Raw genomic sequence first — 22,686 nt, 5'->3', positions numbered from 1 at the left:
TCTAAAAATATCTACTTCATGATTGCTGGGATGGCATTCAGACACCAGATTAAAAGTCTGGGTGCTGGCAGTGTACTTCCTGGGTCACGTACTTCTAAGGTTCTTGTATGTTAACATCACAAACTTCACTACCAAGTCAGATCAACAGCTCCTATGTATCCATCAATAATACATCCCAAAAGCTTTGTCATTCTCGTGTGTACTTCCTTCTAACCTAAAAGAGAAAGTGACCTAATAAAATCCTTAACAAGAATAGCTGCCATGAGAAGCCCAGCATGGTGGCTCACAGCTTCAGTCCCAGCACTCAGGAGGCAGAGGCAGGTGGATCTCTGTGAGTTCACGGCCAGCCTGGTCTACAGAGTGAGTTCCAGGACCTGTCTCAAAAAACAAAAACAAAAACAAACAAACAAAACAGATAGCCAAACCTCATCAACACATGGAAGCCCCACTCACCAAGGGTCTCTTAGGGGATTCATAGACCTTAAGATTCCACTCATCAAAATTGTAGAGCCTGTGTTAATGGTAATTTTTGATGGCTGGTAAATAGTCTTAAGTAGCTACATTGTGCAAATATTAATGTGATAACAGATCTATAACTATATGTACCTATTTGGCCATTCACAATGGTTGTGAAGGGGTGGTATGACAATCACATTTTCTATGGTAAATACTTCTGTAAAGTTTTAATATTGTACCACAACAAGCACAATTACAATTACTATTATAATAAAAATGCATAAAAGTTTCTAAATCCCTTGAATGTACATCAATGATGTTTTTCACTGATAGCTGGATAAACTATCAGCTAATTGATTTTACATGATAAGGATGATGTGGATGTTGATGGTGTGTTTGTGTGCGTGTGTGTGTGTGAGTGTGTGTGTGTGTGTGTGTGTGTGTGTGTGTGTGTGTGTGTACCATTTCCCAGTATCTGTAGGGGATTGATTTTTTGAGAACCCTTTTTGAATACCCAAATCTATAGATATTGAAGTGTCTTTTGTAAAGTGGCATTGAATTTATGTCTAACCCATGTACATCCTTCTGCATTCTCTAAGTCATCTCTAGATGACCTATAATACCTAGAACATGCAGATAGAGGTTGTATTATTTAGGGGATGATAATAAGAACCAAGTCTGGATGTGTTTGGTAGAGATGTATTTTTTCTAAACATATGTGATCTGATCAACTGTTGTTTGAATCCACAGATGTAGAACTCATTGATATAGTGATTAGTTGTGTAAGCATGTATGTGTGCGTACTTGCGTTTGTGTGTGTGTGTGTGTGTGTGTGTGTGTGTGTGTTTAGTGACAAAGGAGGTATAGCATGAATTAAACTTGTTTATTTCTCTCCAATAATTTTACAAATATTTCTTGAACAACTAGTATATACCAGATATGAATACCAGGGGTTATAATACAGGCTTCACTATGCTTCTTGAAAGAAGAGAGAGAACTGTATGGGCAAAGTAGTCTCACTCTAATTGATATACCTTGAAAAGTCAACACATTTTCTGTAGGTGACATGAGCTACATTCTGGGAATGCTGCAGTTACTGTTCTCTCCACACCTGCCCTTTCTAGCAAGGTAGCCCCAACATTACAACTGTTACAAAATTCTCCTGGACTTCTGCACTGCAGTAAAAATCTCTCAGGGGCTGGAGCTACATCCCAGTTGCTAGATGCTCTCCTAGTATGCACAAAGCCCTGGGTTCAACACCCCAGTGCCACATCCATGAGACCCTATCTCAAAAAAGAATTCCTCGATCAATTCATCCAAGTTCGTCTTTGGGAATTTTGGATGGAAACTAACAATAAACATAGAAAACAAAATTGTAGGGCCAGTGAGGTTTTCACAAGTTAAGAGTGCTTGAAGCACAAGCCTGACAACCTGTGTTCAGTCTCCAGAACCTACACATAAGATCCAGATACAATGGCACACATCTGTAATCCAGAACTCCTTCAGTGAGGTGAGATGTGGAGACAGAATAGGCTGAAAGTTCACAGACCAGCTAGCCTAGGGTATGCGGAGCAGCACCAGAAACAAGAGAGACCTGCCCAGCAAGGAAGGAAAGAACTGACTCCCAAAAGTTGTCCTCTGATATCTGTACACACACACACACACACACACACACACACACACACACACACATGCAATGCTGTATTGGTTCCTTCTGTTGCTGTGATAAAACACCATGACCAAGCAACCTATAGAAGATGTTGCTGTGATAAAACACCATGACAAAGCAACCTATAGAAGAAGGAGTTTATTTTGGCTTATGGTTCCAGGGGGAAAGAGTCCACTGTGATGAGGAAGCACAGAGAAGGGGCAGGGAGCTGAGAGATCGCATCTTTTACTGCAAGCACAAAGCCAAGTGAGCAAACTGAAAGTAGGGCAAGGCCTGTCCCCCTTTCTCCAGCAAGGCTACACCTCCTAAACTCCCACAAGTGGCACCACCAACCGGGGACTAATTGTGCAAATATCTGAGCCTGTGGGGAACATACGGATCCAAACCACTACAGGCACCAAAATAACAACAACAACAACAACAACAAACCACTATTATAGGATAGGAGTATATCAGAATACCATGTATGAAGACCAGGAGACAGAATATGTACTTTACCATACTTCCTGAAGGAAGAGAGACAGTCACGCAGACCCCTGGTATATGATGCTTCTTGCTTTTCTAGTGACAGGCTGAGATTCGAGTCAACAGAAGTTCTTATATGGCTATTATAAATCATAAGGGCTAGATGTTCCTTTCAAATACTTGATAAATATTTCATAAAGGTGTGTTTCTTGTTGATAATAATGGCAGAGACATCTTCTTTTCTTGGTTTGAGAAAACAAGTCAGTAAAGTGTATTTTATGCCAGAACATGGACGTGTCCAAAATTTCTCAAAGCATTTATTTCACTCACCTCTGGTGATAAATATCTGTCTTAATACATCACGGGCCTGAGCTGATCTGTGGCCACCTGTCTGAAGCAGGCAGTTTGATGCTAATCTCATATGTCTGTTCTTTCAGGACTGTCTGTTCCACAGCAACATCACCAGTGACTTGAAAGCCTTCACAGACAAGTTCGGGTTTGATGTCCTCATCCTGATTGCGAGCTACATGACAACGGAGGGGCAGCCGAAACAGCAAATCGCCGTGTACTCCCAGAACCTGGAACTGTGCAGCCAGGTGAGGCTCCCTCCATCTGGTTCACTGTTTGTGAACTTCTGGAGTTAAGGACACGTGGTAAGAGGTAACAATGGACTGGAGTCTCACTAAAAAATAGGCCCAAGAGATAGAGTCCTGAGACCGGACTTGTCAGAGAAATCAGGGTACATTGCACATTGTTTCATTTTAGAAAGGCTGTCAGTCCGTTTTGTGCTGCTGACAGAATACCAGAGGCCAGGTACTTTATAGAGAAAAGAGATTTGTTTGGCTTACACTTCTATAGATTCAAGGGCATGCCACTGACCTGTGCATTGTAGTGGTGAGGGCATTCTGGTGGACAGCATCACATAGAGAACCTGGAAGCAAAAGACCAGACTTGCTTTGTAACCACCCATTCTCAACATAACTAATACAATCCCTTGAAGCCTTCATTAATCCTCCTAGGTCATCTAACAACCTTCTAGTACCTCTCCCTCCTTAGAGATCCCACCACACCAATACTATCACCACCACATCAGGAGCCAAGCTTTGAGTGCACATATCTGAGGGGGATAGAAGACCATAGCAGAGTCTCACAGCTAGTCCCCTTCTAGACTTAACCCATAAAGAAAACTATCAGCTTTTTCTCACCCAAATAAAGGTGAATCCTCCTTTTCCACAGTTTTCTCTTGAGACTGTTTCCTGGTGATAACTCACCTAGTCACTGCCTCAATACTCATGTGGTACCTGGTGTTTAGAACAAGTAATCTGATTGATGCCTTAGCAAACACAGTGTGCAGGTGCTCAGATTCTCACTAGGTAATCAGTTGCATCTTGTAGAGTGATGGTGGAGCCTTTTAATACAAAGCCTAGAAAGTAAAAAGAAGAGGAGGAGGGTGGGAAGGAGGAAGAGAAGAAGGAGAAGGAGAAGGAGGAGGAGAAGAGGAAGAGGAAGAAGAAGAAGAAGAAGGAGAAGGAGGAGAAGGAGAAGGAGGAGAAGGAGAAGGAGAAGAAGAAGGTTAATCACAACAGGTCACTGGATGTATGAACCGAGTTAGTTATTATAATTAATAACTAACGTTGAGATAGAAATAGATATGGATATAACGACTGGTTAATATGAACCTCACTAGTCAGTCAAGAGTCCTTGGCTATCACAAGCGGCAAGAGGCGAAGTCTCCGTTTCTTTCTTTCCTGCATCTCCCCTCTGTCCTCTAACAGCTCCACTTGGCTCCTTCGTGTTAACATGACTATATTTACTCCCTGATTCGCTCTCTGCTTTCTCAAGTTCAGATAAGAACACGATGCCCCTGCCACGGGTGCATTTTGTCTCCCCTCCTCTGACCCACATACCTGTGTGTGTCAGATCACCAACTGTGGCTTTTCCAGTGCTAACGCACTGTGCATTGGGATTCGAGGGTGCACTCGTTACTTTTCTTGTCACAGTGACAGAACACCTGACAGAAGCGACTAACTGGGGGAGAGATTTGTTTTGGCTCATATTTCAGAGACACTGTCCATCACAGCAGAGAAGACCTGGCAGCTGGCAGCTGTGGCGAGTGGGAGCCTGTGGCATGGCTTATCACACTGTGGTGGATCAGGAAGCACAGGACCAGATAAGAAGCAGGGCTTCCCTGCAGCCTCCAAGGCTGACCCTACAGGCCTATGTCCACTAGTTAGGACCCGTGTCTAAAAAGTTCCATAGCTTGCCCATAACCAGCAGCTGGGGACCAGGGGTTCAAATGCATGAGGCCATGAGGGATATTTTACTGCCAAACCATAACAAAAGATAGATTTTACACTTTTTGTTCATTAACTTCCTGGAGGCAAGATATAAGTTGCCCAAGTGTCTGCCGTCATAGTTTTCAAATCAGTTTTAGCAGCAGACCCCCTTTTTCAAACCATTTTGAAAGTAAGCTTCTTTAAGCAAACGAAGTGGTCAAAAGCCCGGGAGCTCACACTTCTTTTCTCCTCACCCCACAAGCAGGCTCCAAAGGCATTTCCTCTAAATACCTGGCAACCCAGAGGGGGCAGTTTCTGCACCAAGGGGACCTTCTTTTATCTTGTGGTCACACAGTGAAGAGTCCGCCTCTGCAGCTCAATTGCAGAGTTCAAACCTCAGGTCCCATCACACTAGCTGAGAATTGTTGAATCATTAATCCTTCCCTGGTTTTTGTTTCCTTATCAACAAAGCGTGGGTTCGCACAGCCTCATGGGATTGCTGTGAGAATAAAAGAAACACAACTGTGCTGGTGTGGGCAAGCACTCATTGAATGCCGATGTTATTATCATCAAGGCCGTTTCCATGGCTTCTGTGGCTATTATCTCCCCCATCATTTTTAACCCCTGTTAATCCTGTAGAGCTTGTTCAAAAGCTCAGCGTGGCAAAACACTCTTGATGTTCCCTAAACGTCCAAGTGCTGCAGCCCAGCCTGGTCTGGAACTGTCTGTCTGGTTCTGTGTCCCTCTGCGTCCCAGGCACTTTGGTCTGTTCAGGGTCCCACGTCTGTGCTCCCCAGGATAAGAAGGAACAGAAGGGGCCTGGGTGCCACGGGGAAGCTCAACCTATGGCCCTTTCCCTTTCCCACCTTTTCCTTTGCCTTAACACTCTATCAGGACTGGCTTCCTCTTCTTTTTGAACACTTTGTCAGCATCCAGGGGTTCTGCAGACTCAAATTCCGCACTTGTTGGGAGATGGAGCTATGTTACACCTGGGAAAGGCTGTCAGTGGTTTTAAACACCTTTACCTGTAACTCTCAGAAACCAGTGAAGTGGAGCAGCTGACTCATCTACATTTTAAGTTGATTGAGCAGGTTGATGGAGCCCGAGAAGGAGCTGGCAGTAGACTAAGCTGAGTGCAGTGGTACTTGGGTCTCAGTTGTTTGTGGCTTTCTTTGTAGACAGATGGACACAGTTTAATTTTGTAATAACTTATTTTCTTAGTTTATGTACATTGGTGTATTGCCTGCATGTATGTGTGAGGGTGTCGGATCCCCTGGAACTAGAGTTTACAGATAGTTGTGAGCTGCCATGTGGGTGCTGGGAATTGAACCTGGGTCCTCTGGAAAAGCAACCAGTACTCTTAACCATTGAGCAATCTTTCTAGCCCCCTATAGTTTAATTTTATATTAAGCAAAATAATGGGCTGCAGATATAGCTCAGTTAATAGACTGTTTGCCCAGCATGTACAAAGTCCTGAGTTCAATCAGGTGCACCACATCAGCCTGGCACAGTGGCACACTCTTCTTATAGACCCAGCACTGAAGAGCTAGAGGCAGTATACTACTTTTCTGTTGCTCTGATAAAACACCATGACCAAGGCAATGTTCAGAGCTTGTACAATGAAAGAGCTTCTGTTGGGTTATGATTCCTGGGGGGTTAGAATCTATAATGGCAGAGCAGTATAGCAGCAGGCAGTAGATATGGCAGCTGGAGCAGGGAGCTTACAGTTCAGATCCTTTACCAGGAAGCAGATAGAGCAAGCTGGAAGTGGCCCAAGGCTTTTCATCTCAAAGTCCATCCAGTGATGTACTTCTTCCTGCAAGGCTGTACCATCTAAACTTCCCCAAACAGCACCGCCAACTGGGGATGATGTGTTCAAATACCCAAGACTAAGGTGTGTCGGGGGTTCCCACCCAAAGCACCATGGGCAGGAAGTTCAAGGTTATCCTCAGTTATAGAATGAGTTTGAGATCAGCCTAAGTGACATGAGACACTGTCTCAGAATAAAAGCAAAACACAAAAACAGTGAGGAGGAGGGATTGGGGAGATGACTCTCTTGGTAAATAAAGTACTTGCCTCAAAACAAGCTGGGCATGGTGGCACAGGCTTATCATCTTGGCACTGGGGAAATAGAGACAGAGATCCCTGAGGCCTGCTGGCTAACGGTCTAACCTAATTGATAAGCTCTGGGCCAGTGAGAAATCCTGTCTCAAAAAGAGGTAGAGAGCATTTCTGAGAATGACCATGAAGTTGTCCTCTAGCCTCCAAAAGAAAACATACAAAAATGGTCATGTATACACACACACACACACACACACACACACACACACACACACACACACGCTTTTTTAAGGCCACCATTCACCCCCTAGACTTGGTCCCATTTGCATGTCCTATATGCCACCGCAGTCTGATTAGCTTTCCTGACATTAGCCCACCCCTGCCACATCCAATGTCCAGGCCCCTCCTACAGTGCTCATCCTGTGCCCGGATCCAGTTTGATAACTGTGGCTCTCACCTCTCATCAAAGAAACTTCTTTTTGCAACAGACAGAGACCATTACAGAAAGCCACAACTCATCAAAATTCATAGAACAACTGACACATCTACAACACGATCCCTACACCTACACCTGAGGCTCAGGGAATGTTGTGGAATGGTGTGTGTGTGTGTGTGTGTGTGTGTGTGTGTGTGTGTGTGTGAAAAGATTGCAAGAGCGCCGGGCGGTGGTGGCACACGCCTTTAATCCCAGCACTCGGGAGGCAGAGCCAGGCAGATCTCTGTGAGTTCGAGGCCAGCCTGGGCTACCAAGTGAGTTCCAGGAGAGGCACAAAGCTACACAGAGGAACCCTGTCTCGAAAAACCAAAAAAAAAAAAAAAAAAAGATTGCAAGAGTCAGAGGGCCAGAATATCTGCTTAGACTTTGTCTTTCATATATGACAGAGAAGCTCCACCCATGCAGTCTCAACAATGTGGTTGCCTAAGTAAGACCCAAACCATGATAGCACTAGTTGAAATACTAATGTACATGGGGGAAAGCTCACAAGATCCTACCCTAGAAGAAGGGACGTAGGCAATTAATGCCTGCTGATAAAGGGAGAATCAGTGACTTAGGGTTTCTATTGCTTCAAAGAAACACCATGACCAAAAAGCAAGTTGGGGAGGAAAGGGTTTATTCGGCTTACACTTCCACATCACAGTTCAGCATTGAAGGAAGTCAGGACAGAAACCCAAATGGGGCAGGAACCTGGAGGCAGGAGCTATGCAGAGACCATGGAGTGGTGCTGCTTACTGGCTTGCTCAATCTGCTTTCTTATAGAACCCAGGACCACCAGCTCAGGGGCAGCACCACTCATGATGGGCTGGGCCCTCCCCCATCAATCACTAATTAAGAAAATGCCCTACAGTCAGATCTTGTGGAGGCGTTTCCTCAGCTGAGGCTCCTCCTTTCAGATAACTCTAGCTTGTGTCAAGTTGACATAAAACTAGCCAGGACGATCAGTGTTGCCCAGAAATGAGCCCCCTAATTAGTTATCTAACACCAAGTGGCCATCTCTAAAAACATAGGTATACGAGAAACATTAAATGGACTCAGCAAATTATATTTATATATTTACTCATATATATTGTGTATGTGTTTATGACAAAAATAAAGAAAAAAAGGCAATGCATTTGAGAGGGATTTGGGGGCATGAAAGGCGTTAGATGGAGCAAAAGAAGGTAAGAAATGAATTAATGTGGCACATATATGTGAAAATACACAAATTTTTAGTGAAAAGTTGAGAAAGACAAAATGCAAGGGATAGCTACATGCTCACACAAACCCCTGTTCTCCTCCTCCCCTCGTAGATTTGCTGTGAATTGGAAGAAAGTCAGAACCCTTGCCTGGAACTGGAGCCCTTTGAATGTGGCTGTGATGAGATCCTGGTATACCAGCAGGAGGACCCTTCTGTGACCTGTGAGCAGGTGGTTCTTCTCGTCAAGGAAGTCATCAACAGGAGGTGTGCAGAGATGGTCTCCAACAGTCGGACATCCTCCACAGAAGCTGTGGCAGGCAGCGCCCCCCTGTCCCAGGGCTCCTCCGGGATTATGGAATTGTATGGTTCTGACGTAGAGCCACAGCCCAGCTCTGTGAATTTCATAGAAAACCCCCCAGAGCTCAGTGATTCTAATCAAGCTCAGGTGGATGTCAACGTAGACCTTGTTAGTCCTGACAGTGGTCTGGCCACCATCAGGAGCAGCCGTTCATCCAAGGAGAGCTCAGTGTTCCTCAGTGACGACAGCCCGGTGGGAGAGGGTGCTGGGCCTCACCACAGCCTCCTCCCAGGATTTGACTCCTACAGCCCCATTCCCGAAGGGGTTGTTGCAGAGGAACACGTGCGTTCTGGGGAACACAGTGAACACTTTGACCTCTTCAACTTTGACCCAGCACCCATGGCTTCTGAGCAATCCCAGCCATCTTCCCATTCTGCAGACTACTCGCCAGAAGATGACTTCCCCAACAGTGATTCATCGGAAGGAAACCTCTCTGCAGGGCCTAAAGGACTTGGTGAGATGGGGATCAACAAGTCTAATTACTCCTCCAGTTCACTTCTGTCGGAGGCTGGGAAAGACAGCCTTGTGGAATTTGATGAAGAGTTTGTCCAGAGACAAGAAAGCTCAGGAGATAACTCTGAAAGAAATTTAAGCCTGACATGCTTTGTGGGAGATGAACCTTCTTCCCCGCAAAGGCTGAAGAATATCCCTTCAGGTCCAAAGAGGATCCCACCAACACCTATGAATAGCTTTGTTGAAATCTCACCGTCGGCTGAAGAGCCAGCTCCCCTCTATCCAGAAGATATGATCCAAAATGCAATTGACACGGGCCACCTGGGGCCACCTCAGACCCGTACACGGTGCAGCAGCTGGTGGGGTGGCTTGGAAATTGACTCTAAAAATGTTGGAGATGCATGGAGCTCCAGTGAACAAGAGTCTGTCTTCCAGAGCCCTGAATCATGGAAAGATCACAAGGCAGGCCCTGTGGAAAGGAGAACCTCAGATTCTGCATTCCAACCAAAGGGTTTTGGACTCCCAAAGTCAGATCCCTGGGAATCTGAATTTGCTCAGCCTGAGCTGGGCAGCCAAGATATCCAGGACCAGAAGGAAGAGAGCTTACACTGTCAGCACCTGCCCATAGAGAGGCCACAGTTGATAGATGCCTCTCCTCAAGGGACAAACCATCTCATAGAAGACTTTGCTGCTTTGTGGCATTCAGGTCACTCACCAACAACGATGCCTGAGCCCTGGGGAAATCCCTCAGATTCTGTTGAAGCTGCAGTTACAGTGCCCTTCCCAGCCTGGGGTGCATTTGATAAGAAAGATAATGGTGAGACTCTGCAAAATACTTGGAATCTTCATCCCTCTAACAATGAGAGGCCTTCTGTGCAGGACCCAAATGAGTGGGCTATGGCCAAAAGTGGGTTTTCTTTCCCTGCTGCAGATCTACTGGACAATCCCCTTGTTGAGGTCAATGAAGATGCAGCTCCAGACATCTGGGGCAAGAAGAGCAGTGTCTCCAAGGATAATATTCTTACATCTGGAAGCCCCATTTCTGATCTGGGTCAAACATGGAATAATTCTAGACTACCAGGAGACCAGAATGGTTTGGTGGATCCTGAAGCCAGAGGGAAGGTGTATGAAAAGGAAGGTTCCTGGAACCTCTTTGAGGAGAGTGTTAAGAAAAGAGGGTCAGATGTATTAGCTCCTTGGGAAGATTCCTTCTTGTCATATAAATGCTCTGATTACAGTGCATCCAACCTAGGAGAAGATTCCGTCCCATCTCCCTTAGACACCAACTACTCCACCTCTGACTCTTACATATCACCAACATATGCTGGAGATGAAAAGGAAATGGAAAACAAGCCCTTTGCTAAAGAGAATGGTTTTGAGGCAAAAGACACTGATTGTCCTGCAGAAGGGGCTGAGGCTCTTGCAATGTCACCACAACAGCCTCAGAGAAATCGAATTGGTTCTGGTCCTGGGAACCTAGACATGTGGGCATCACCTCATGCAGATGATCAGCCTGAAGGAAAGGACGCACATCACCCAGATAAAGATTTACTCAAGATAGAGCGTGCAGAAGATGAGAATGCTTCCGTGGAGGATGACGTAGGGGAGAGCAGCCCATCCAGTTACGATGACCCTAGCATGATGCAACTGTACAATGAGGCCAACCGACAGCTCACCCTTCTACACAGCAACACCAACTCACGCCAGACAGCCCCCGACAGCCTCGACACATGGAACCGAGTGATTCTAGAAGACACACAGTCCACCGCGACAATCTCGGACATGGATAATGACTTGGATTGGGATGACTGCAGTGGGGGTGTGGCGATCAGTGGCGACGGTCAAGCAGAAGGTTATACAGCTGTAAACAGTGAACCTGAAACCCGGTTCTCAGTGAAGCAGCTGGAACCGTGGGGCACAGAGCATCAGGAAGCAAACCAGGTAGACTGGGACCTCTCTGCCTCTGCCCAGTCCACCGGGGACACTGGTCCCAGTGAATTCCACACCCTGAATGAGAAGAGTGGGCAGTTAATTGCGAACAGTATTTGGGATTCTGTCATGAGAGATAAAGATATGCCATCATTCAGAGTATCAAGTCCACCCAATACTACGGATATGGAACAAAGCACTTGGCCTCCTAAAAGTCCTGGACACTCGGTAAATGGTGAGGGCAGTCACGTGTTAGAAGCCTCTGGACTCAGTGACTCAGCAGCACTTACATCTCAGCCTGACGACCAGGATGCATGGACAGAGTCCCAAGGTGGCACAGCATCCTTGGTGAGCAGGAGGGAAAGTCTAGAACGTATTGCACAGTCAGATCTGTGGACAGGCCATACATACGGGCAGAGTGAAAGTGAGATGGAAGGCCCGGGAGCCTCTGGCAGTGGGCATCTCGACAGGGAGGCAGCGGTAGGCTCTGAGGCAGACGGTGCCTCGTGGGTTTCTGGAAAAGAGCCCAGTGACCAGGAACTGTCTTTTTCAGTTGCATTTGAACACCAAGAAATCTGCAGTGCGTCAGGCAAAATCAGTTCTCTTTCAGTCACCTCCAGTCCTCAGACTGAGGGACCAGTGGAAGCTTTAGAAGTTGAGAAGGAGCCTTGCACTCCAGACTCCTTTGCCATGCAAACAGAGAATCCCACAAGTAATTTGCAGACAAAAGACACCCAAGAAGAATCTCTCGTGGACCACAGAAATTCGGATGAAACCATTGCAACTTCCGGTAGGATTACTCTAATAAAAAATATGCCTTTATCAGAAATGGAACTTGAGAAAACTGAAGACTGTAACCTTCTAGAGCCAGAAAGAGCAAATGAAAAGCTGCTTTATGAATCTCCTCGAAACTTTGCCGATTGGGATGGCCCTATAGATAGTGATGTGTGGGATAGTCACATAAGTTATGAGGCAGCTACGAATCCTGCAGGTCAGAGCACTGAGAACGGACTCCCAGAAGCCCTTTCACCAGGAAATTATGACAGAGACAGCCTCTCCAGTGAGTGTACTCATTCAAGTGTGTCGAGTCCTGACCTAAATGATTCTTCAGTTGCTTTGTCCTCCTGGACCCATGGACCTGATATTGAACTTCAGAAAGAGGATCAAGACGGCAGGATCAAGATTCACCAAGAATCAGAACTATTTTCCACTGAATCCCAAGTAGAAGTCATTACTGAAATGAAGGACTTTGCAAAAAACAGAAAGGATGGGTTTGGAAAGATGTCTGATCACAAGGATCCTAAATTTCCCGAGATTCCAAGTGAGTCCATCAATGGTGACTCATCCTCTTCATCCAGCCTTGGAACGGATAAATATTCAGAATATTCTCATGCATATCAGGAAGGAAATGCAATGATTAGCCACCAAGAGGGAAATGAACTTGACTTTCTGGAAGTTGTGCAGCCAGAGGATCCTAGGATCGTAGCCACAAGCTCCGGTTCTGATGATGATAGTGAGGGTGACGAAGAGTTGGTAGAGAAGGACCTCCATTTGGCCACATGCCAAGTTTCTCAGAGTGAATCTGGGGCTTGCGATTCATTGCATGAACCTGAGTTCTTAACCACAGAGGATCCCAAGTCTGAGTTTTCTGTCTTTGTGGGTAGTTCAGAGCCAATAGAGCAAGAGAGCAAGTCAAACCCATTCTGTGACAGTCAACAAAGCAGCCCTGGTCAGTGGATTTTGTCACCACTCATGCAGATGAATACACAGGGCACATCTATGGAGGCCAAAGCTGCAGGAAGAGGGAAGATGGGAGACAGCATATGGCAGGTATCTCCTGGAACCGAGCCCCAGGATAGAGACCCTGCTCAATTGGAAATGCTTGGCTTCTCAGCTGACAGTAGTGAGTGGTGGAACAGCCCTCTACAGGAAGGGAGACCAAATGCCAGTGTGTCTGCAGAGTTGTCCAACTCAGAGAGTGAGTTAGAGGCAACTTCTCCGGTATTCCAGAATTCAGGTCCCTGGGGTGTACCCATTCAGAGTGATAGTGAACCTGTGCACACAGGCAATACAAGTCCTTTCAGTGATAAACTAAAGTCACCCTTTCTAGACAGTAATGGGGACAAGTCACAGGAGAAACTTTGGAACATTCAACCAAAGCAGCTAGACTCTGATGCCGATCAATTCAGTCAGCTCGTAATATTGAACCAAATTAAAGACAAAAATTCTGGACAACACACAGCCATGTCCTCTGCCACTGGTGACTTTCCTGCAGAAACTCTCACCCAAGAGCAGTGTCAGGAATCCATGCTGTCTGTCTGGGACCCTGCAGATCCAGAATTTACTAACAGAGATGAAAATGGATTCATCAGCCCTGGGGTTTCACCCACAGAGTGCCAACAAGAGAACTGGTGGGAACAAGGAAAACCCTATCTCAGCCAAGTGACAGGTTCAAGCACCGCCACACAAAATCTCCCTGCGGCCAATGTTACCACACAACTGATAAAGAAGTCGGGTTCTGAATGGGAGAGCCCCAGCCCCAGTGAGCCCCAACATAACTTTGTCCCAGATATTTTACACGGCAACTTCCAAGAGGGTGGGCAAGTGGCCTCAGCTTCACCTGACTTGTGGATGGACGTCAAACAACCTTTCACTTTTCAAGCAGATGCTGAGAATCCTGACATACTGACTCACTGTGACCATGACAGCGACTCTCAGGCCTCCAGCAGCCCGGATGTGTGCCATGATTCTGAAGGAAAGCAAGAGATGGAGAGGCACACAGCCGTCTACCTGGGACCTGAAGTGGAACCCAGTGAGTGTTACCTCGCTGAGCCAACAATGAATGATGACTCTATTCGGGAACCTGGGAAGGAATCCCTCCCACGCAATTCAGAACCCCGTTCTGAACACGCAATAGCACTGCCTCCAATCAACAGTCAGGCGGACATAAACGGCTCATCTAAGCATGCCTCTTCCAAAAGTGCCTCAGAACCTTCTGATACGCATGGAGACAACAACACAGGCTCAACAGTGTTAGAGGAAGACGCCAACCCAGAGGGGGAAGCGGTGGACAGGATGGTCCCAGGCACTGGAAATGTAGATGCTGACACTTCTGTAACTCGCCAGGAGGTCAGTACAGAAGGCAACGGCTCTTGGGTACCAGACGATCTTTTTCCTGAAAGTCAGACAGGCACTGGAGCCTTGCTTGACTGTGAGCAGCCTTTTGCCTCTGAGAACCCTGCTGTGCTCACTGACATCTTGCTAGCCTCAGACACCTGCCTGGATGTAAGCGAAGCTGCCTTCGACCACAGTTTCAGTGATGCCTCAGGCCTCAACACTTCCACAGGCACTATAGACGACATGAGTAAGTTAACTCTGTCAGAGGGCCATCCTGAAACACCACTCGATGGGGATGCAGGGAAGCAAGATATCTGTTCATCTGAAGCTTCCTGGGGTGATTTTGAATATGACGTCATGGGCCAGAATATTGATGAGGATCTGATGAAAGAGCCTGAACACTTCCGCTATGGTGGCGATCTTCCATTTGAAGAAGGCACGCTGAAGCAATCGCTGGCACCATACACACCCCCCTTTGATTTGTCCTACCTCACAGAACCTACTGGTGATGCTGAAACAGCACAGGAAGCTGGGTCTCCAGATGATGCCTCTCTGGGGAGTGACGCAGCGGAGATGTTGCTTTCTGCTCTTCCTGATCAAAGGGAGGAAAACCACTCTGAGACCAACATCAGGCAGCCTAGACACCAGATGACTGTGCTGCATATTCATGAAGACCCTGAGGCTCTCTCTTCACCTGTAGGAGGAACAGGTTCCAACGTAGAGTCATCTCCATCAAACATTGACTGGGAAATAGAAACAGAAGATAATTCAGATTCACCAGCAGGTGGCGATATGAGATCACCAAACGGTAAGCAGTGAGACACACACACACACACACACACACACACACACACACACACACACACACCCGCAATACACACATATCTACACCATCAAGGAACCAGCATTAATTAAATTAGTGTGTTTGTTAAAATATTGCTACCAAAGCAGGCAGAGAAAGTAACTGTATGTCCAATCTATTGTCTAACCATCTTCAGTATATGTAAATGTAATGACTATATTGTGAAACCTCCCTGTGGGTGAGAAAATTGAACAGGCCCACAAAATGAAAATATGTATTAGCTTGTCTCTTTTTAAGTGATTGTTTGTGAAGATCACAGATCATACAATGTGTTAATTAAGCCTGTTCTCTCCTTCTCACTTTCATATTCTAGGTGTCAGCAAAGAGATACTAGAGTTAGAAGAAGAGAAAGTAATTCCCGCAAAAGAGCCCCAGCAGACAGAATTAGAATGTGTTAGAGATAAATGGGCAGAGAAAAGCGAAGACCTTCATGCACTAGCTGTGGATTACATACTTGTAAGCCATGAAAAAGATTCACCATTGAAACCAGAGGCCTGGGAAGCAAGAGAAAACTTATCTGAATTAGAACAATTATCCATAGGTTCTGGAGAATCACAGCCACCAGACACTCAGTTAGCAGGGGTCCCAGGCACATGCCAGCCTGAGTCTTTCAATGAAGTCAAAGTTGGTTCTGCAGAGAGAATGTCTTCCGACCACAACAAGAGGGCATCTTTTGAAATTCCTGCACAGGAGCAGAGCTGGATGGTCTTGGGACACAGTGAGGTTGGTGATCCATCCTCAGAAACAAGGGATTCCAGGCCTGGGTCTCCTGACAGAACTATGGAGCAGTTCTTGAGTCCCAGCTTGGACAAGGGCCCCCAGTCCCAGGTTCTGGGAGGAAATAAGCCTCTAGATCCTTTAGTACTAGAGGAAGTCACTGGTTTGAGCAGCCAATCAAGGAAGAGCAGGAGACGAGGTCAAGCTGGTCTAGATGCAGTTCCATCACAGGCCGCCACCCACGACAATGAATGGGAAATGCTTTCGCCACCGCTGTCCCAGAAAAACAGGATCCCTCCACAGGAAATGGAGGAGGAGACACAGTTCCTTGAGCCGAGACCCAGGAAGCCAAAACCAAATGGGTAAGCAAAACACTAGGTTTATTTATTTATTTTTAATGAAAATTATTTCATTTAGAAACCAGAGAAATAGCAAGTAGTTGTGAAATGTGAGGGTGCCGGGGTGAGAAGATCTTTCCTGACATTTGTTATAGGATGTGTCATCGGCAAAAGCAGTCTCTAGACAACCATCAGCAAAATGAAGATTTGCGGCCAGTCTGTACCCACCCTGCTGCCTTCAGTACCTATGTGACTCTGAAACAGGCAAGAGGAATGGGAATACGGGGTGTCAGGGTGTCTCCAGGACCTACTGTGTGCAGGGCAGTTTGTACTCATCAGCTCAACGACCCTTCCATGCTGGGGACTAGGGAAGAACAGTAGGCGAGGGAGAGAAGGAACTCAAGGCTCAGGATGTTTCTGTCCTAGATGTTGTCCTAGACGCATCTCAAATGAATGGACGCTGAAGCCCCCCGCCTTTCTTGTTGGCACACTGACTTTTGTACAGAAAAGCCGTTCTGTGGCTTCATATAAACACCCGGCTTTGAGGAGGGACTGTCAGGAGACTCCAGAGCAGGAGTCTCAAAATCAGCATGCCACACTCCTGCTCTGATTGGCTGTGAGTTGTCAAGTGGTAGTCAGAGCAGTAATGGTACCCTCTGCTCACCCAGTGTAGATTTTTTTTCTATGACCTGTTTATGGGAAGCCAAGGGTGGGCAGCGAGAAACAGAACGTCACCCCTGCCTTCAAGGTTTGGGGTGTGCTGACACTGTTAGACCTTTCCTTGTTTTTCATGAGACCTTCAAAATCAGCCTTCTTGGGTGTTAATATATCCATTTTCTCTCTTTTAAAATATTCTTATTTTATTACATCTTAATTGTGTGTGTGTGTGTGTGTGTGTGTGTGTGTGTGTGTGTGTGTGTGTGTGTGTTTAGGCATGTGCACATGAGTGCTAGGTGCCTGCAGAGGCATCAGATCCCCTGGAGCTGAATTGTGGGCAGTTATGTTCATTCTCTGGGGATCTGATGCCTGAAGAGCAGACCTTCCTTAATAAGTGATGATACGTTAACAAGAATGTCATTTTCTTTAGTCTACCCAGTTGCCATTTGAGACAGGACAAGCCTTGTTGGTCCTGTTTCCCGCCTTGATGGAGGAAACTGAGAGAATAGACTGCCGATGTCATTTAAAAACAAGGAATGGTAAAGTTTAGACTGAACTTCTATCTCTCATTTCCATCCCAGTGCTTGTCAATAAAGCTCAGCCACAGAAAGACATGTTTTCTTCAACATCTGTAGCTTGGTTAATTGGATCCCCTCATTGCCTGCTGAAACGCGTCAGAGGCGTAAGAGTCAGTTTTGGGTGAGAAGTTTTGAAAGCGGCTGAGTCAGATCTTGTTCCTGACATCTCGGTCTTGTCACCCCCACCCCCAGCTCCTTCAGTGCCTGACACAGATTTCTCATCACAGCGGGGGGGGGGGGGCTACTTCCGCTTGGTGGCTGTTTCCTGCTGGGGCTGTGTGGCTCCAGCTCCAGAGGCTGGAGGACAGAAGGAAACGGAAGGCAGAGCCCTCCAGTGTTCATTTGGGGTTTCCAAATGTTTGTAGCTGTGGTGCTTCATGCTTGGGTGCTTTACAAGAGGCACCTCTTGTGCCGAGGGGAGGTGGTACCACCTGGCTGCTCCGAGGAAGGAACGGCACAGAATTGCCCATCTGTACTGCTGGCTTCTAGCCTGTGGGAGTTCAAAGTGTGCCCCTGGCTGAACTGGAAATGCCAGGATGAGTAGCAGAGCTGCCTACAGAGAAGCTGATGGAAACTGATGGTATCGAGGGGGATGAAACGGCCTGGCTTTCTTTCCAAATTACATTTGTCTGTCTGTCTGTCTGCCTGCCTGTCTGTCTGTCTGTCTTTGCACATTCATTCGTGCATGCCACAATGCGCATGTGGAGGTCAGAAGACAACTTTGGGGATCTGATCTTCTCTTTTCACTGTGTGTCCCCCACCCCCGGCGGGGGTTGAACTCAGGTCGTTGGGTTTGACGACAAGCTCTTTTCCCCGCTGAGCCATCACACCAGCCCCAACATCACGGCTTTCTAAAGCAGGGTGTCTTGGTATAGTAGGACACAGTAAGAAAGTTGTTATATTAAACTTTCAAATTAGGAAAATTCAAGGGAGAAGTTATCCAGTCACGTTTACAAAGATGGCGGCAGAGTGTGAGGAGCCCATGGTGAATAGTGCAGCGGTCCAGGTACGGTAATAGTGTAGCTGATAGCGAGTGTCCTGTTTCCAGCGGGGAAGGAAGTGGCAACCAAAACCCAGGAGGGTTTAGGCCAGAGAGGGAACAGTGAGAAGAAGGGTAACTACCCGAAGGAGTTCGGCCAGTCTGAGTGGTCCCCACACATTACTGAGGCTTGGAGTCTGGGCAGGATATTTCCAGGTTCTTGGCCTCTTTCCCAAAGAATTATTAAAATAAGGCTTTATACAAATTTGAAAGCAAAACAAACAAACAAGATGACTTTATTGGAGCACAGTGGTAGTACAGATATAGGGGAGTAAGTACACTGTCAACATGGACAGCAGGCTATGTGAATGAGAGAGCTCAGGGACCCCTGATTTACAGCCCGAGGTCTCTGTGAGCTCTAAAGAAAGCATGGCTTATATTGGGTGGTCCTCCATTTTAATTGATAGAGTGGGTCATATATTTATTATTTCCACTGTATATGTCCCTTCCCAAAATGCATCTGATTTTAATCGTATGTACAATTGCACATAGTTAAGATAGTAGGTAGGGAGGTTCTCCATAAAGGTTTACCTGAAGAATTCAGTTTGCCTTACTGCATATGGATCCAAAACCGATCCAGGCTGTATCTATCTATCACTCCTGTTTTTCATATCTGGATACATTGGAACTATACTTGAATAGAAACTATCTAAATTTGATTGTTATTAGAGCCCGAGAAACCTATACTGTTGTTCAAAACTGGCAGTATATGTAGTCTGATGCAAGTAGAGGGGGCCAAGGGGTTTCTGAGGTTGCTATTTACATTATTCAGTAAGGAGTATGTCTTAGTCACTGTTCTATTGCTGTGAAGAGACAATATAATCAAGGAGATTTATTTTAAAAAAGCATTTATTTGAGAACTTTCCTAAAATTTCAGAGGGTGAGTTCATGACCATTGTGCTGGGGAACATGGCAGCAGGTAAGCAGGTGTGGTACTGGAGCAATAGCTGAGAACTTACATTTGATCAATAAATAGCATGCAGAGAGAGAGACAGACAGACAGAGACAGAGAATGAAAGCAAGTGCTAACTAGGACAGTATGAGCTTTTGAAACCTCAAAGCCCACTCCTAGTGACACACCTCCTTCAACATGGCCACACCTCCTAATCCTTCCTAAAAAGTTCCACCAACTGCAGAACAAGTATTCAAATATACGAGCCTGTGGTTACCATCCTCATCAAACCACCACAGAGTATGTGTACATAGCATGTGCAGGCGAAGTAATTAGGCTGCTTTGTGTGTGTGTGTGTGTGTGTGTGTGTGTGTGTGTGTGAGAGAGAGAGAGAGAGAGAGAGAGAGAGAGAGAGAGAGAGAGAGAACCAAACAGGGTCCTGGGCTAAGGTGGCACCTATGCTTGTCTGCCTCACATAAGAAGGGAGCCCAGTCAGTCTGTCCTCTTCTCCCTCTCCCTCATCCCTCTCATCTCCCACCACCAGAGCCTTCATTGGCCAAAACCACCTGGGAATCAGAGTGTGAGAGAGCCTGCAGGGAGCAAGGTGGGAAAAGAAGAGCTAAAGAGGCAAGCAGATGGCTTTCTGTACAGTTGGCTGAAGTGGAGAGCAATGGCTTCAGTCTTTGACAAGTACAGAGACAGGAGGGCACTTGGTCAGTGAACTGTTCTCTAGTGCAGTAGGGAGTCTATTCCCAGGTTCTGTGGGAGTCCTTTGAAACAAAGGCCATCAAAAGTCATTCCAAAGTTAGAGAATTTAAGCTACTGGTGTAGGCGGAGTTTTCCTGTGCTGGCAGCTGCTCCCAGGTAAGCACACAGAGGCTTAATATTAATTATAAATAATTGGCCAGTAGCTCAGGCTTGTTACTAGCTAACTCTCACATTTCAAATTAACTCATATTTCTTATCTATGCTTTGCCACATAGCTTTGTGCCTTTTCTCAGTACTGCATGCCCATCTTGCTTCTCTCTGCATCAGCTCCTTGATAGTCTAGAGTCTGCCCTCCTTCCCAGCATCCTCCTAGTCTGGCTCTCTTGCCCAGTCTCTTCCTGCCCAGCTATAGGTGAGTCAGTTCTTTATTAACCAATGAGAATAATACATATTCACAGTGTACAGAAGGATTATTCCACAGCATACTGATCCCAAGTCAGCAATGATTTTGCCCCTTCTGTTAGACACAACTGATGTAGGTAGTGCTCTCTTACAATGTGTAGAGACGAAGGATTCTGTGACATCCTACAACATCTCCACAGCCCCGCATGCAAATTGGAGAACATGTTCCATCCCACCACTTCACTTTCTTTCTACTTCTTGTTTTCCATCTGAAGAGAGCTCCCATTCTTTTCTTTTGTTGATTTAGTTTCTGTCTCTGTCTGTGAGACTGCAACTTCCAAGAAAGCAGAAAGCAGAAATCGGTTTGTCTTATGAAGCATAATACACCTGATGCTTAGAATAGGGACTGCCAAATATTAAGTGCCTTGCAAATTTGCCTAATTGAACAAGCAGAAACAAACAAACAACAAAATAAAAACGATTTGTCCAACATAATTGTTCCCCTCCTCGCTCTTCTCCTGAGGTGAGGTCTCATTGCACAGCCATGGCTGGCCCATAACTTGTGATACAGACCAAGCTGCCCTTGAACTTGAGTGATCCTCCTGCCTCTGCCTCCTGGGTGCTGAGATCACAGCTAGATGCCACCATACACAGCTATCATAATTTGTTTTTAATGAGGCTGTGAGATTTTCAAGCATTTATTAGTCCCTTTCCAAAGGGGATGTGCTGCACTTAGTTTGTGAATAATATGCAACTTTCTCTCATAAAGTTTTTTTTTTTTTTTAAATCCTTTCTCTTGTAATATGAGATCATGGTTACTTATTTCCTGGTGCTCCTAAATGTCTGTCCATTGTAATTCCCCCAAGATTTTTAGAGTCCTTCCTTTAGATTTCTTCGAGTTTTGTTATTCATTTTACTGAACCTCATCGAGAAAAATAAGTATGCCTGGTCAGGGCTTTTCTTGGTCCTTTTTGGTCATCTGTTGTCCACTTCATGGCTGTTACAATCTCTTCAGTCTAGGGGTCCTTTCCTTGTTGGAAAAGAACAATCGCTCTACTTCATCATCCCGTATACTCTCAACTCCAGCAGCAGTCGACAATGTATAATCTTTAAAGACCTTTTCAATCTTACTTTTAAAAACTCAATTCATTAAGTAATCATTGGAAAGTAGCAATTAGGCTCTGAGAAAACAATGTCAACCCTACTGGAGAATGTGATGTCTACTGTGTCCTTTCTGCCAATACAATAACCAGAACGTTATTTATTGCATTTAGGTAGTGTTTCTTAAAAAACAGTAACAGCTTTCATATAAGAGTAAATTAATACCTTTGCTCAAGTACTAACTCTGAGACAGGACTTGGTACAGCCTGAGTGTAGCTAGAGTTTTCCTGCCTGGCCCACAGTCAGGACAAATCTCTCTCACCCGCCAGTCCCACAGCTGCTCAGACTCAACCAAGTAAACACAGAGACTTATACTGCTTACAAACTGTATGGCTGTACCAGGCTTTTTGCTAACTGTTCTTATATCTTAAATTAATCCATTTCTATAAATCTATACCTTGCCACGTGGCTCGTGGCTTACCGGCATCTTCACATGCTGTTTGTCATCACGACGGCTGGCAGTGTCTCTGACTCAGCCTTCTACTTCCCAGAATTCTTCTCCTCCTTGTCCCGCCTATACTTCCTCCTGCCTGACTACTGGCCAATCAGTGTTTTATTTACTAACCAATCAGAGCAACACATTTGCCATACAGAACATCCCGCAGCACTTCCCCTTTTCTTTTTTTTTTCAAAAAGGAAGTTTTTTGTTTTTTTTGTTTTTTTTTTTAGTTTTGATCAAATTTTTGGTTTTATTCAAGTATATCAAGAAAGGTTATATATACTGTGAGTATGCATCAAAACATTAAGTTTTGCCAGTTAAATACATACAATCTTTTTTTTTTTTTTTTTTTTGAGACAGGGTTTCTCTGTGTAGCTATGGACCCTTTCCTGGAATTCACTCTGTAGCCCAGGCTGGCCTTGATCCACCTGCC

At 45.7% G+C, this 22,686-nt stretch overlaps 1 protein-coding gene across 4 annotated transcripts in view; it reads left to right on the top strand.

Moving 5' to 3' along the window:
- Nucleotides 1-22,686, top strand: part of Prune2 (prune homolog 2 with BCH domain) — a 262,900-nt gene that overhangs the window by 159,439 nt on the left and 80,775 nt on the right. For all 4 annotated transcript variants that reach the window (XM_059259935.1, XM_059259952.1, XM_059259943.1 and 1 more), the window contains exons 7-9: nt 3,028-3,186; nt 8,716-15,268; nt 15,636-16,401. In XM_059259935.1, the coding sequence (XP_059115918.1) occupies nt 3,028-3,186; nt 8,716-15,268; nt 15,636-16,401 (7,478 nt within the window). The remainder of the gene's footprint in view (nt 1-3,027; nt 3,187-8,715; nt 15,269-15,635; nt 16,402-22,686) is intronic.

The sequence above is a fragment of the Peromyscus eremicus genome, chromosome 1 (genome assembly GCF_949786415.1).
Source record: "Peromyscus eremicus chromosome 1, PerEre_H2_v1, whole genome shotgun sequence".
NCBI lineage: Eukaryota > Metazoa > Chordata > Mammalia > Rodentia > Cricetidae > Peromyscus > Peromyscus eremicus.
Note: the sequence above shows the minus strand (reverse complement) of the source record. Positions and strands in the feature narration are given on the sequence as shown.